Below are 16,857 nucleotides of genomic sequence, written 5' to 3' on the forward strand. Positions count from 1 at the left end.
TGAAAAAATGCATTTAATATTTGTTTTGTTGGGGAGGGTTGTCTATATGCAACAATATTTACATCTTAATATATTATATATTTTTACTGTAAATCCATGCCACTCAGAAAGACAACGCACACTGCTTCAAAACAGTCAAACTATGAAGCATGGCATGTAAATAGTATATCCACAACCAGCCATGAAAATAAAGTTGGCTAAGAAAGCTAAGCAATTTTAAAAAATCACTTCTGAGCATGTTCAGTAGTCATCTGCAAAGAATTAACATTTAATCACAGCCTACTACAGCCCTTCCCACTTTGTGGTATTACCTGTGCACATTTTCCCTTGCTCAGTTGCTCAACTTTCAGTCTCTTGGCTATTGTGATGTGATAATTTCACTAGTTCCCCAGTTATCTTAGAGTTTTCTAGACTAGACCGAACCTGAATATCTATTCTAAAAAACAAATGGAGGAGAAAATAAATCTTTTAGGCCTTCTTTATACCACAAAGAAGAAGGAAAAAATGTGACAAATTTTTCTTTCCCTTTGCAGGTCATCTGCAAATTTTGTAGCACCTATAAACTAGTACTACTAAATGGGCCCTCAGTTGCTATTGCCTTTCAATATTGCTAACTTTATATTTCCTTATACTATATTATAAACTAACATTGCTGGATTGAACAGGTGTGGGCTGGCTGAAAATATGAATACTACACATGTGTCATGCTTACAGGGCTAGCTGCACCTTTGATTCCTCTCTGAGTGCACCTCCTCAGGTGTTAGGCCCCGTATCATTATCCTTCTCAGGATAGAATCCTGTGTAAGCTCAAACACTTGTCTTTCTCACCAACAGAAGCTGGTCCAATAAAAGATATTACTTCAACCACCTTGTCTCTCTAATATCCTGGGACTGACATGGCTACAACCACTCTGCATACAATGACTGACTATATACATGTGTTGGTGTATATGTTAGATGTAGCTGTTGGACACTGCAGAACTATGTAGGATCTTATCTACTATCTATCTGCCAGAGATCACTGAAATCAGCAAGTGTGATCAGAGCAAATCCCAAAAACCCAGTCTCTCCATGTACTGCCTGCTCCATAGGCAGCGACTTCTACTGGCGCCGGTGGCTGCTCGACGCCCCCCTCCCCACCTCCGGCCCCAAACTGACTCCAGCCCCGCCCCCTCCCCAGCTCCTTACCCAAAGTCCCCACCCCAACTCTGCCCCCTCCCTGCCCCTATTCTGACTTCTTCTCCACATCCCCACCCTAACCTCGCCTCTTCCCCGCCTCCTCCCCCCTCCCTCCGGAGCTTGCTACAGCTGTTTAGCGGTGGCAAGCCCTGGGTGGTAGGCAGAGGAGCAGGGACGTGGCGCATTCAGGGGAGGAGGAGGAGGTGAAGTGAGGTGGGGCGGGGAGCTTGGCTGCCAGTGGGTGCAGAGCACCCACTAATTTTTCCCCATGGACGCTCCAGTCCTGGAGCATCCATGGAGTCGGCGCCTATGTCCTGCTCATTAGTTTGCTTGAGAAGGTTCATATTTGTATGAGGCTAAACTGTCTTCTAAATGTATGTGCTTGAATCTGAAATAAACCTGTGGAGTCAGTATATTTTATGATTGTATCTATCCACCTTATAGAATGCTCCAGTTAAACCAGGGGCGGGCAAACTTTTTGGCCTGCGGGCTGCATTGGGTTTCAAAAATTGTATGGAAATTGGCTGTGCCTCCCCAAACAGCCAGGCATGGCCCGGCTCCAGCCCCCGCCCCCTATCCGACCCTCCCTGCTTCTTGCCCACTGACAGCCCTCCTGGGACCCCTGCTGGATCCACCCTCCCTGTTCTCTGTCCCCTGACTTCCCCCGGACCCCCCACTGCCCATCCAACCCCCCTTCTCCTTCCTGACTGCCCCCTGGGGACCCCTGCTCCATCCAACCACCTCTTCTCCCTAACTGCCCCAGACCCCCCCACCCCTAACTGCCCCCCACCGCCCCATTCCAACCCCCACTCTCCTTCCTGACTTCCCCACCCCGGGACCTCTGCCCCATCCAACCACCCCTTCTGCCTGTCCCCTGACCGCTCCTGGCACCCCCACCCCTGACTGCCTCCTGCTGCCCCATCCAACTCCTCCTCTCATTCCTGACTGCCTCCCTGGGACTCCTGCCCATTCACCCCCTCTGCTCCCTGACTGCCCCCCAGAACCCCTACCCCTGACTGCCCCCCACCAACCCATCCAACCCTTCCTCTCCTTCCTGACTGCTCCCCCCCCCGCAGGACTGCTGCCCCATCCAACCACCCCTTCTCCCTGACCAGCCCCGGAACCCCTGCCCCCATTCATCCCCTGTTCCCCACTCTCTGACCGCCCCAACCCCTATCCACACCCCCGGCCCCTGACTGCTCCCCAAACTCCCCTGCCCTCTATCCAACCTGCCTCCCCCACTCCCTGCCCCCTTATTGCACTGCCTGGAGCACCGGTGGCTGGCGGCGTGGCTGCACCAGGACATGCAGCCATGCCGCCCGGCTGGAGCCAGCCACGCACCGTGCAGCACAGAGCACCCGGTCAGGCCGGGCTCTGCAGCTGCACTGCCCCAGGAGCTCGCAGCCCTGCTGCCCAGAGCATTGGGCCAGTGGTGCAGTGAGCTGAGGTTGCAGGGGAGGGGGGACAGCAGGGAAGGGGCTGGGGGCTAGCCTCCCAGGCCAGGAGCTCAGGGACTGGGCAGGATGGTTCCACAGGCTGGATGTGGCCTGTGGGCCATAGTTTGCCCCCCTATGAGTAAAACTCATGTGGCATATATCTGGAGGGGTGGGATGGGAGGGTGTGTGTTGTTTGGCTTGTGTAAAATAATTAATTGATAAGCAAATAATAGCTGAACCTCATGTAGCTAATCTAATATTTGTTTATCAAGATGAGGTAAGAGTGTATAATATCTCCCAGAGTAAAATACGGGGACCATGTTCCATAGTTTGGAGCATAGGTACTAAAACTCATTCCTGGCTAAATTACCCCATCTTGTAGTATGGCCCAGGAAGGTGGAAAATGCCATGAGGGTCCTCTTGCAAAACCTCTGATTGTTCAGTCAGTAAGTGGGCTTTGCTCTTCTAAAAGCCCACCCACAAATCTCATGGATTCACATGAATCCAAGACCAGCCACTGAGAGGCCCTGTGCCTATGTGCCAGCTCTGTGGTCTGGACTTGATCTTTGATAAAGATGAGGCTCTGGCAGCAGAGCTTCAGCTTTATCTCAAAAGAGGATAGATACCAACTTCAGTGTAGAAACAGCAGAAAGGACACTACAGCCCCAGGATCTATTAACATCTTTTCCATGTACTCCATTACAGGAGTAGGGACAAATTATGTGGCTCCCCTCATTTGGCCTGGCCACTTCTCCCTCATATGTGGACTTTGGACCCATGGACTGGACTCCGGGGGGTCCAGAGGAGAGTGTGGACACAGTTGCAGAGGCAGCTCCTGTCTGTGAGAAAGTGGAGATATGCAGGCAGAAGGTCTGTGTGTGGATTTGGGGAAGCATGGTCAAACCCAGAGATTTTAAAAAGCAATTTAAACAAGCTGAAACCATTGACAATTTTTAAGCCCACATACCCTATATTATGTCATACAGGGAGATCCCCAGTATTGATGGTTTACAACAATAAGAAAACTCTTGAAATGAACATGAAATTTGATAAAGTCATGATTGTACAAAACATTTGCTTCTAAATTTGAAAAACACAAAAAATTTTGTGGGCTTTGGGGATACGGGTTTACTAAAAATAGGATTACTTTTGAATCAAAATTAATATATTTTGGGACAGATCACTTGGTATTTTTGAAACTGTATGTGGATGAAGATAACTGTTCACAACAAAATATGCTATTTTTCTAACTTTCACACATTTCAGTGTGAAACTATGATAAAGATTATCCATTTAGGCTTCCTTGCCGATTGTACACATTATATTATACAATATTAATTCTGTTGAGGCCACAAGAAAATAGTTTTTCATCATGTATGGGTCTTGGGCCCCAATTCTACAAGCACTTACACCTGTACCTAGTTTTACTCATGTGAGTAGTCCCATAAATTCAAGCACAGATGCTGCAATTCATAGTAAGAAATGGTGCCCCTTATGGGTACAGCTATCCACCTACAAGGTATCAGTTGTAGAATTTTGGCCTTGCTCTTGTGTTTGCAGGACTGGGGTCTAGGGAATTGAACCTATGCTTACCTACAGGATCTAGCACCCCAATAAGGTCATTAGATCATGATATAACTTTATCAATGTTTGAAGAGACTAGTTTAATATGACAGCTAACTGGTCTGTAAAAAAATTAATGAAGAGCAAAATTTCTCCAAATAATCTGCAATTAACTTGTGAATGTGTATTTCTGGAGACTTCACAAACATTTTGGGGGTTATCTCTGCATATTATATATATATATATATATATATAAACAGGGATGACTGATCAGTCAACAAAGTACCCCTAGGTATATGGGCATTCTGTAAAAGATATCAGCAGAAACTGCTGTAGGCAGAGAATTACAATAGCTTTCAGAGCAAGGAAAATATCAGTGATCCCAGAGCAATTAAAAAGATGTTCTAGTTACGAAGCATGAATACAAATCCAGCATCAGTTTAATGCCTGAACTCTTGGTCCTAGGAGATGGGCTCCAGGACATAAAGAACTGCTGCCCCTCCGACATGAGCTTGGAAGCAGCTGTCTTTTATTTGGATTGAATTTCGTTAAAATGAGGCGCCCTGCCTCTCTGGCTGTGGCGCAAGCAGCGGGTCTGACAGCAATCTCAGCAGAGGGGTGAGGCGAGGCAGGCAGAGCTCGGCGTCTCCAGTGCTACATTTTGCAACAGAAAGGAGGTTTGCCGTCCCTAAAAATAGCTCCCGCCTGCATCGTGCAGGAAATACAGAAGAGGAGCGGGCCTGACACCGGTCTCACGCACAGAGGCACCGCTCCCCTCCAGTCTGGGGGAACACAGACGGGCGTGCACTGTGCTCTGTGGCTGCGAGCCTCGGCGGGCAGGGAGTCGGCTTGGGCTTGGGCCCGGGCCCGGGCCGGCTGCGCTTTCCCCGCGCCTCCGCTAGGGGTCTCCCCGGGGTGTGTGCGCTGCCTCTGCCGCGGCTCTGGGTGGGCTGGGATATCAGCTGACTCGCGCTCTCGCCGGAGCTCGGCTGGTGCTGCCGCAGCTCACTCCGATCCCCCGGCGGCGGCGGCGGCTGGTAGCGGACGCGCGGATTTACAGCCGGTCCCCCGTCCCCCCCGAGGCGATGCTGCCCCATTTAGCGCTCCTCCTGCTGGCCTGCTCCTGCACGGCCCGGGCTGTCGAGGTAAGGGGCAGGCGGGCGGGGGGCTGCCACTCTTTTCCCTCCTGCTCGGCTTCCCAGAGCCTTTGTCTGTGGAGAGCCCAGAGCCGCCCTTGTCGCCGGGTGGCTCGGCCACATCCAGGCGCCGGAAAGGTGGGCGAAGGGACCCTTGCCTGTCTCCCGAAAGGAGGGGCTGGGCTCCCCCCAGCCCCTTCCGTGGCCAGGCTCCCTCCCACCGCTGAACAATGGGCTTCTCCAGCTGAGCAGTGCAGGGAACAAAAAAAAAAAAAAAGTGGTTGGGGGGGTGGGAGGAAGCAAGCTGCGAAGTGCCGTGCACCGACCGCAGCCCCTGCGCGCCTCCGGCTCGCTGCTGGGTTTCATTGTGTGCGAGCTCTCCGCCCCGGGGGTGCGGGAGACATCGCCCGGAGGCGGCAATGCCCGCCCCTTACCGGAGGGGGGCGGGCGGTGTGCACTGGGGCTTGGGTGCTCCTCGGCGGGGGCAGAGGGAACAATCGTGCATCCCCTCCGGCGGGGATGCCCCGCGGCGCACGGACGCCTGGGGAGCTTGGAGCAACGCCCGGTGCCTTGTTCCTGGCTAACTTCAGCGGTGCTGCCCCCGGGGCGGGGGCAGGAGAGACCTCCTCTCTCGGGGAGCGCGGGGCGCAGCCCCTCGGCGTGGGTTGTCTCCCCTCTCCCCCCCCCCGCTGCGGTGCAGGCGATGAGTAGTGGGGGGCGAGCGTCCCTCGCAGGGCCCCCGGGGAGGCGCCTGCTGCTGGGGTCCGTGCGCTGCGGCGGAGCCCGGGGCAATCCCCTCTCGCCCAGCTGTTGGGGAACAAAGGGTTGGCGCCTCAGCCGGGCGGAGCTGCCCCTTCCCCGGCCTCTGCGGGCCGGGTCCCCGCGGAGAGGCTGCTTTACCCCCGCCTGCCCCTGGCCGGGAGCGGGGGGGTTTCATGCCCCCGGGCTCTGCTCAGGTGGGCTGGGAGCGAGGGACATCCGCTGGGGGGTGGGCGGGGAGGAGACGCCTTCTCCCGGCTTTGCAAGGGGCAGGCGCTGGCCCCGGCCCCGCGCGTGTGGAGCCGGGCTGCGGCGGGTTTCTCTCGGCCGGGCGGGTACAGGGCGAGCGAAGATTCAGAGCGAGAAGATGGCGCCTCTGCAGTGCAGCAAAGACAGGCTGTCATGAAAGCTGCAGCCTGGAGAAATCCTCCCACCGCTAGGTGTTTAACAACTCTCCTTTCCATTCATGTCCCTGCCCAGCAGGCAGCCAGTGCTGCATGCAAGACGGCCATGCCTGCGAGCAGGAAAATAGCCAGCGCGATGTTGGGGGGGGGCTGCCACTCAGTCCCCGTTAAAACTAATACTCGCGTGTACGCTTTCTGTTTCCCTCTCCCTTCTGAACTGTTGCCATGTAATTCCGGGGAGGGGAGGGTTCCCTTGGGAAAAACATCCCAGCACCATGCACAGTTTAGGAAAGGTCTGACAGCTTTGCTGTTGTGCTGAGCTTTTGTAGATGCTCGAGGGTTCCCCCCGTTAAGGGAACTTTGGATGGGTAGAAAGAAGAATTAAATATGTCCTAGCGCCTTTAGAATTGAGGAGGCTCTGAAAAGAGAGAAGGAATCATAACTTAATTTCTTAAATAGGGTTCATCGTATACACAGTGAATCTTAGTGGGTAACAAACGCAAGTGCAGCCTCGTTGCTCCCCTTCATACAAAATCAGGACAGATAGTCATCTTCTGATCTTGTTCGGTTCTTGTTTTCCAAATCTTTCCTTCAAAGGCAGAGGTTCTCTCTCTCTGAATAAAGCGATTAACGCCTTGCTAGGAAGGAGGAATTCAAAGAATGGGAGTGTAATAAAAACAAAGGGCAAGCTCAGTATAAACAGCCAAGCAAAAACCTACAGACTGCCATTCAGCAATGAACCACAAATCTTTATTTCCCAGGGGGGCCCTTCAGAATATCTTACTCTAGATGGATGAGATGAGGCAGGAACGCATTTTTTAAAAACTTCTCCTGAAATAGTTAAGAAAATACATAGAACTCAAACGTTAAAATTATTCCATGAGTTTAAAATTAAGGCGCTTGAGATCAGACCCTGAATCTAATAAACGCTTCTTGTGGAGTGGAGTGCTTACAACTGAGAGTGATCTCAGGGAATCTTGCAGGATTAATTTTTAAATGGTTTGGGTTCTGTCCACTTGATTCAACCCAGTATTATTTTAAATATGAATGAGTTAAATCTCCACCTAGATGCTATTAAGTGAAAACTAAAATAAGGTTACACGTAGAGACAGAAAACAGGAGGTAGAAGAAGAGGGCAGATTTTTTACACCTTTATTTTGCTGCAATACTGTCTTGGGTTCTGATCCTGCAAACAGTTATGCATGTGAATAATTCTACATGAAGACGGTGAGTTAGTCCCGCTTACATGTATAAGTGCTTGTGGAATCAGGGTCTTGGATTTTTTATCAGTTTTGTGTTTCTGTGGGAAAGATTAATTGTCTAGTTTTAGGGGCCCTTCCCTCACCCATCCTTTTAGTGCTCTCTGCTGAAGAGTGATATTCTGCATTTTCAGAATATTTGCTCCTATCTGAGAGTTCGCTGCTCGCTTTAGAGTCTTTTAAAATCTTCCTTCTAGGAATAGAAGTTTTTCTCCTGCAGTTTAAAATTGCTTTTGGAATTCAGAAAGTAACAGAAATTCCTGCAGTTCTTGTTTAAGAAATCTTCGGGGTGGGTGACCGGAAATTAGAAGTTAGGACAAGGATGAGAAATTGTTTGAAATGGCACATGGAGGAGAATTCTAAAGCTTCTTGAAACATTTTAAAAAAAATGCATTTCTTATTACTAGTGCACTGACCTTATACTTGTTTAAATAACTTCCTTGTTTCATCCCATGTGACTATCTTGTGTTGAAGAATGTAAGATCCACTAAGCAAAAATTGTCATGAGTATGAACAAGCGATATATATAGTTGGAAAGCCATTTCTGCTTCTAATTATCATTCTCTTTAATTGATATTTTCTATTTTATCTGTTTCCACTAATTGTGTTAATTTATTGAAATCAGACAATCAGGCACAATTAAGTTGTCTTCCTGTTATTTCTTAGTGAACAATCTCATTTTATTAGCTGAGATTTTCTTTTTTAATTAGAGTATTAGTGGAAATATCAAGATTTCTGTCAGCTCTGTTTTGAATGCTCTAGTTGTTCCAATGTTATTTACAAGTGAGGTGGTTCTAGCATGTTAATAATACTAAAATTAAGATGTCTAAACAGGTTGTACTTTAATTCATTTTTTATGTTAGCCCTTAGAAAGTTATTGCAGTTAATGAAAATACAAAACATTTATTACCTAACAAAATTCTTAACATAGTGACTTTTAAGAAACACACTTTCTGGAGAAAGATTATAAATTACTTCATGTTTCATAAAACAAAGCAAAAGAGAGTGGAAATACAAAGTGAGATGTCAAGAATTTGAAGCAAATTCTTTGCCAGAGGGTGCTTGTGCAGTCGATCAGATAATCTTTCTTTATTCTGTGCTGGCTGGCCAGTATTTTGTGCAAGCTTTATGCCAGAGTGATACAGACTCTCATAGCATGGCTTCATGAAGGTTTGTGGTGTTTGATCTTTGCATTTGTGTTTGTTAAATATTTAGTTGTGAAAGTTCAACATGGGGCATATTTAGTTTGCATGTGAGATCTTTGAAGGAAAACAAACATTTTTCCTTCTATCAGTAGTCTTTTTAGAGTATGAAGCTCCACAAAATAATTTCATAACTTAGCAATTGTGTATAACTGATTAATTGGCAACTTCATTTTTATTGACTGGTTTGTTTTCAAACATCTCTGTGAAATAATGCCCACAAGCTGTTGGTTGCAGATAGCTGGTCGACAGAACATTTGGATCACATCTAAGTTGCAGTACGTTTCGAATGGTTGGTTTGGCTTTTTTAAGAGTATCTTTACACTGAAATTATGTTTGTTGCTCATTTACCTACTCAGTCGGTTATTTCTCCCCTTATATCATCTTACTATAAAATTCAGAATTCCCTAATTTGCAAAATATAAGGTTACTTGCACGCATTCTTCCTGGAGATTTTTAATTCTTTGCTGTTTTTCATTCCAATCCTGCTCCCCTCTCTCTCAAAACAAAACCAATCAAGAGAACAACAGCAACAAAAATTGGAAAACGTTCTCCCAGTTAACATCTGAAGAGTTGCTAGCACTGCATATGGGTTTTTACTAAATATTTATTAGTTAATAAGTATTTTGTTAAGTAAATTGTAAGAACATACAACGAATAGGAGTAAACTACTAATACGAGTATAATTGGGTTTATGTATGGTAGTATGTTCATTTAGTGTGCTGTCTGTCATGCTTTTAACACTTAACTCCAATAACACAGTTGCAGACTTAAATTTTTGGGATTTTGGAGAAATCCTCTGGTATAAGAAGATTACAAGTGAGGCAAATTAAAGAATTTGTTACTGTGTTACTTTCTGTTAGCTTGGTTAGCTTTTGGAACATGTTCTTATATGATACGAGTTCACAGATTGCTGCCAATCTGAACAATGTCAACATCTGGAGAGAAAAACAAAAAATGAGAACCTAAAGCAATATTGTGTGAAAGAAACTTTTAATGGAAAAGTAAAAAATGTTTTCTTATTGTTAAGTAAAAGAATATAATCAGAGTTGTATGATTCTACAGTCCCAGAATTTGCAGAGGCATCTATCTTTTCCCCATACTTTGCTTCAAACTTGTTTAAATTTTAAGCTTTCATGGTTTTTAAAAATATATTTTCTAGTAGTTTGGTGGCAGTACCAAAGACGTTGAGAACTTGAACTAGCTGTGCTGATTGAGAGTTTTCAGACAGCCTGAAATAATAGCTCAATGAAGTGAACCAACCCTTACATCTTAATGTGCTGTTGATTCTGAAACCTGTGGATGGCAATTTAATCATCAGTATTGCTAACAACTTCATTTCTGCTAGTTTAGCAGAAACATCCAGCCTAGCATCCTTATCCCATGATTCTGAACAGCTTCCGCCTTCGGCTTGGTTCCAAAAAGCTCCAGTGGCATCATGTCCAGTTTCTAAAACCTTTCCTTTCCCCTGAGCATTTCCATGAAGTGGCTGTATTGTCAATATACAAATCTGTAATGTAGGAAAAGTGTAAATTAAATTGAAATGATAGTCCCTGCCACAGACAGCTCACAGATCAAATCTGTAGCATTCGATTAGAGAGTGGGCTGGAATTAAAAACGTATCTCTTTTGTATAAAATGTGATCATTTTGACACTGCAGTTGTCTAAAGAATATACAGTAGCGGACACTCTATGTTTTTGAAAGGTGGTAAATTCAAATCCAGTAAAAGGAAATATGTTTCCACATGATTCATGGTTAAACTCTGAAACTTACTGACACAATATATAACCAACGCCAAAGTCTTAAGAGGATTCAGAAAAGAATTATCCATTCACATGGATAACAAGAATATCCAGTTGTTAAATTAAAGTACTGAGGAGAAGTAATCCCTTTTGAAGGGACATAAATCTTTAAGTCTTGGAGCATCAGCCAGTCTCTAACTATTGGGCTTATAAGTAAACTTAGTTTCTTAGAATTTTACAAACATGGGGCAACAGAATTATGGCCTATAGGACCAAGTTAAGTTTGGGTAATGTAGTTTTTCATGGTTAAGAAACTCACTAGCAGAAGAAGAGCTCTCTCTAGCTTGAGAGTTTATACCTTCCAACAAAAGTTGGTCCAATAAAAGATATTACCTCACCTACCTTGTCTCTCACTAGTATATGACTATCCTTTTTTTCTCCTGAGCATTTTCTCCTCTCCCACTTTCAGAAATTAGAATTAGAAGTTGGCTCAGCCACTGAATAAAGATGAGCAAAAGAAATAGGCCAGCCACTGGAGATTATTTCAAAGCTCTATGGTTGCATCATCTGGTGTTCCTGAAGCACGTTTGCTGTTACCTTTTCAGCTGAATGGGAAACTGGAGAGGGCTGGTGCTGAAGAAGAGAGAGACTGCTTTATTCTAAAAAATAATATTAAAGAATCACAAACCTTGTAATTAAAACCTAGCCCAAGAGCATAGGCTAACCAAAGAACTGTTTTATTTTTCTGATTCTTTCACTTCCATGCTTGCTCTTGTTCTCAGATGCAATGGCATAGCTTTGAGACAGAAACTTTGTGGTTGATTGTGTGTTTACGGCAACAGCAAACTTCAATTATTTTTAAACTTCAGTTATAAATACCTTTTATATAACTGAGATGTGGAACATCTTGGGAGACAGGCCAGTCCTTGCCTACAGACAGCCCCGCAACCTGAAGCAAATACTCACCAACAACCACATACCACACAACAGAACCACTAACCCAGGAACTTATCCTTGCAACAAAGCCCGTTGCCAATTGTGCCCACATATCTATTCAGGGGACACCATCACAGGGCCTAATAACATCAGCCACACTATCAGAGGCTCGTTCACCTGCACATCCACCAATGTGATATATGCCATCATGTGCCAGCAATGCCCCTCTGCCATATACATTGGTCAAACTGGACAGTCTCTACGTAAAAGAATAAATGGACACAAATCAGATGTCAAGAATTATAACATTCATAAACCAGTCAGAGAACACTTCAATCTCTCTGGTCACGCAATCACAGACATGAAGGTCGCTATCTTAAAACAAAAAAACTTCAAATCCAGACTCCAGCGAGAAACTGCTGAATTGGAATTCATTTGCAAATTGGATACTATTAATTTAGGCTTAAAGAGAGACTGGGAGTGGCTAAGTCATTATGCAAGGTAGCCTGTTTCCTCTTGTTTTTTCCTACCCGCCCCCCCCCCCCCCCAGATGTTCTGGTTTAACTTGGATTTAAACTTGAAGAGTGGTCAGTTTGGATGAGCTATTACCAGCAGGAGAGTGAGTTTGTGTGTGTATGGGGGTGGGGGGGATGTGAGAGAACCTGGATTTGTGCAGGAAATAGCCCAACTTGATTGTCATGCACATTGTGTAAAGAGTTGTCACTTTGGATGGGCTATCACCAGCAGGAGAGTGAATTTGTGTGTGGGGGTGGAGGGTGAGAAAACCTGGATTTGTGCTGGAAATGGCCCACCTGATGATCACTTTAGATAAGCTATTACCAGCAGGACAGTGGGGTGGGAGGAGGTATTGTTTCATATTCTCTGTGTATATTATAAAGCCTGCTGCAGTTTCCACGATATGCATCTGAGGAAGTGAGCTGTAGCTCACGAAAGCTTATGCTCTAATTAATTGGTTAGTCTCTAAGGTGCCACAAGTACTCCTTTTCTTTTTGCGAATACAGACTAACACGGCTGTTACTCTGAAACCTATGATAATACAGTTGCTTATGACCATATGTCTTTGCATCAATAAAAGAGATCTTGCCAAAAAAGATCCACTTGCTCCTTTCTTTTCTTAAATGGCAAAATGATTCAGTAATAATATTAGTTGCTAAAGATTTGTTAGTTTCTATTTTCATCTCTTAAATTCACCTCAAATCTTAGAAAATAGTATGTTCCGGAAAGCTGCTCGCTCTCTCTCTCTCTCTCTCTCAAGCATACATATATGCACAGAAATACAGCATTGTTTTGGGGGAAAGTAAACTACAGAAAAGAAGTGCAGGAATAATTTGGAATGGAAAAAGACACCTCCAATCATAATGACCGTATGTTAAGTCAGAGAGGATAAAGAAATCAGTGGTTGTAAGACGACTGATAGTCAGGAATTAAAGAAAAACAAACCAGAATAGTTATAGGTATTATAAATGAACATGAAATAATTAGTCCAGGTTGTGGATAAATAGTAATTGACTTATAATATGAGTTGTGAGTTAGTCCATGAAGGTTTGCAGTATTTCTTAATACATTTAATCAAGATCAGTAATAGCATGCTATCCTAATACTAGATAGTTTTGAGTGTCATTTTCTGCAATTTTGCAGTTCCACTACGTGTGGCGTGCCCTCCCCCACCTTTTTTAATCCAGAGCTGAGTAAAATTGCTTTTTAATGTCAGTATTTTCAATTTTCTTTAGTGTTTTGGAGCATCCACTGAGACCTTCTGATAACTTTTTCAGCTGTCTGGGCCATTGCACTATTATCCTTGAAAGGATGGTGTTTATAAAACTGTATATTGTTATCAATAACAGACCACTAAAACTGAGAATTTTAGGTCTCCAGTTTACTTGTCATTGTTTGTTATGCCAACTCTTGGAGTTCTATCACAAGTTACTTGATCTTTCTTAAAGTCCCAACTCCTGGTGTCATGTGATTATGTGAGATTCTCAGATTTAATTAAAAAGAGAGTTTCTGTTCCTTGTGAGAAAAGCCTGAAAATCTGAAGCCTAAATGCTCAAAAACCTGAAGACATATAAAGGACCCAGTATGTATTTTTTTTTTTAAATGTCCTGCCTTTTTAGCCGCTCTCTGTTTAGATAGCGAAAATCATTGCCTTGTTAATTTTCAAGACTTCCAGGCAATGTTTGTTCTAAACAAAACAGCTGTTTTCACTACCACGTAATAGATTTATTTGCCCCAGAATTGTTTTGTGCTTTTAAATTGGTAATCTTCCATTCAAAATCTGTTCAGAAAGATGTCACAGCTCTTAACTGTTTTTTATGAAACTGTCTTAGACTAGTTATAATTAAGAGGATCTCCTTGCCATTTGAACCTACATTAAAACAAAGTTTTGCATAGGAATTGTCGTATTGGATCAGACTAGTGATCATATTTTTAGCAGTTGCCAATATTGGACACTTCACAGGAGAGTGCTAGAATGCTCATAATTCATGCTGTAGATGGAATGGTAAGGTTCTTCTATTGATCCATGCTGTTAGCAAGTGTTGGAACCATGCAGAAAGTGGCTGACTGATTCCTGCTGACTCACTGTAGCAGACATGATTCATTAACTCCACTCTGATTATAAAGAAGTTTGAAGTGAAGGAAAAGGGAGCTAAGGTCTGGGACGGAAGTATTTGCAAAGAAATCCTAGGAATAGCCAAGGTTTGGGGGATAACTTAGGCAGAGATACAAGGTGGAGCAATTTAAATCAAGGCAATTTACTGTGATGATTTAATGTATTTTGATATTTTTTAAAATAATGGATTTAAATGAGTCTGAGGCTCAAACTAATTTGAAAATTTGTGCTATTTTAGATTAACATTTATAATGATTATAAATACCACTTGGTAGCGTATGTGTTTGAATTTTATAAATTGGCTGTTGGCAAGGAGAGAATATTTACAGTTAAGGCACTGAGCCTGCAAACACAGAAAGAATCAGGTGTGTAACTTCAATCACATGAATAGTCCTGTTGGCTTCAAATGGTGTTTAAAGTTAAGCATGTGCATAAATGTTCTCACTGTGAAGGGCTAAAATCATATTTTTATTAAAAGCTTTTTTTCATAGAATAAAACCTGCCACTTGCAAACGATTTTATTTTTAACAACGAGAAGTCCAGACTTTATTTAAAAAACAAACGTTTAAAACAGCTGTTATAAAACAAGACCTGAAATGTTAGACTCCGTAAACACATATTTAGGGCATGTCTTCACTGGCAGTGTTAAAGCACTGCTGCGGCAGCACTTTAATGTGGCTTGTGTAGTCGTGCCCTAAAAAACCCACCTACACGAGGGGAATAGCTCCCAGCGCTGGTGCAGTGTCTACACTGGCACTTTACAGTGCTGAAACTTGCAGCTTTCCGGGGGATGGTTTTTTCCCCACCCCTTAGGGAGAAAGTTGCAGTGCTGTAAAGTGCCAATGCAGACAAGCCCAAAGTCAGTTAAAGTTGGGATTTTCAGAGCCACCTGGCTTAGAAGCACAAGCCCTATTGACTTCAAGCTGCAAGATCTGATGGGAGAATAGCCTGGTCCAGGCATTTCAGATTTATTGCCTTGTGGATGTTCAATTTATCGCAAGGTAGTGTTGATTGCAAATACAGCTCAGGATATTTGATGGTGATTTTGGTGTTTTGAATTTGTGGTGTTCTCTCAGTAAAGATGCTAATGAAGTCTTGAACTTTGCTTTTTCAGCATAGATGAGCATCTTATGTTTGAAAGTTCTTGATAGAAACAAATCTCTTATATGAAATCTGAAATTCTGCTAACAGGAAACTAATTAAGGAAACAACTACAAAGCACTTTAGCAATTTAAGACTATAAAATGGGAAGCTAGTCAAGAATTAGCAACATCTAAATAAAAAATAGAAATCATTTTTATACACTGATGAGGTATGTATCTGTTTTGAGTTAGAGATGAAACCAGACCCCAGGAAGAGGGTAAGTTTGTACTATATCCAGTGCCAGTGAGATTCTTTGCTGTACAGGTTGGGAACTCCATCTGCTTACATATTGTCATCTTAGGTCCATGCAATCAGTGGTTGGCTTGTCTCTTTGGGCATTCCCGAGAAGAATGTTGTGTGTTCTTTTTTTTTTTTTTCTTTAAGAAAAACTGATTTAAAAAAAAAAAAAAAGAGTACTTGTGGCACCTTAGAGACTAACCAATTTATTTGAGCATGAGCTTTCGTGAGCTACAGCTCACTTCATCGGATGCATACCGTGGAAACTGCAGAAGACAACCACACACACAAACTCACTGGTTTTTGGAGGGGGGTGAGAGAACCTGGATTTGTGCAGGAAATGGCCCACCTTGATTATCATACACATTGTGAAGAGAGTGGTCACTTTGGATGGGCTATTACCAGCAGGAGAGTGAGTTTGTGGGGGGGGGCGGAGGGTGAGAAAACCTGGATTTGTGCTGGAAATGGCCCAACTTGATGATCACTTTAGATAAGCTATTACCAGCAGGACAGTGGGGTGGGAGGAGGTATTGTTTCATGGTCTCTGTGTGTATATAATGTCTTCTGCAGTTTCCACGGTATGCATCCGATGAAGTGAGCTGTAGCTCACGAAAGCTCATGCTCAAATAAATTGGTTAGTCTCTAAGGTGCCACAAGTACTCCTTTTCTTTTTGCGAATACAGACTAACACGGCTGTTACTCTGAAACCAGTTTTTCTTTGTTTGCTGTGTTGGTCCCAGGATATTGGAGAGACAAGGTGTGTGAAGTAATATCTTTATTGATCCAACTTTGTTCTTTTAAATAGTTTCCTTGAGTTGTTTAGATAGCTGTTGCTCTCCTGCGTAAGAATATATTTATCTTCTTGAGTGTTGAGCTATATATCCAAATGGCTGCATTTGCCAAAATATATATATGATCAGCATTCAGCTTAATATTAAGAAATATATCCTGTAGCTCACAGAAGATGTTCAGGTATTTTCTTTAAGAACAATGGAGACTCATTCAAATGGTCGTCTTACATTTTGGGAGTGTTACTTTTTAACCAAAATTCAGGCTAGATATTAAAAGCTGAATTTCTTGAACTGTTAGTGACAAAATCCATTAAAGCAAAGTATTTAGTATTCAAGGAAAGTTTTGTGTTAGGAATCATAAAGAAGTTAGCACATAGGTTGCGAAGACCCTATGTTACCTTTTCTTACACAAGTCCAGCTTCCATCGACTGAAATAG

The 16,857-nt window shown here is 43.8% G+C and overlaps 1 protein-coding gene across 4 annotated transcripts in view; it reads left to right on the plus strand.

Annotated features, from left to right (window-relative positions):
- Positions 1–5,098: 5,098 nt before the first annotated feature.
- Positions 5,099–16,857, plus strand: part of APP (amyloid beta precursor protein) — a 295,526-nt gene continuing 283,767 nt past the window's right edge. The window contains exon 1 of one of the 4 annotated variants that reach the window (XM_073363102.2): positions 5,099–5,323. In XM_073363102.2, coding sequence (XP_073219203.1) covers positions 5,264–5,323 — 60 coding nt within the window. In that variant the 5' untranslated portion in view covers positions 5,099–5,263. The remainder of the gene's footprint in view (positions 5,324–16,857) is intronic. The other 3 variants (XM_073363091.2, XM_073363122.2, XM_073363112.2) reach the window with 3 other exon arrangements.

This window comes from Lepidochelys kempii, chromosome 1 (assembly GCF_965140285.1).
Source record: "Lepidochelys kempii isolate rLepKem1 chromosome 1, rLepKem1.hap1, whole genome shotgun sequence".
In the NCBI taxonomy this organism is placed as follows: Eukaryota; Metazoa; Chordata; order Testudines; family Cheloniidae; genus Lepidochelys; species Lepidochelys kempii.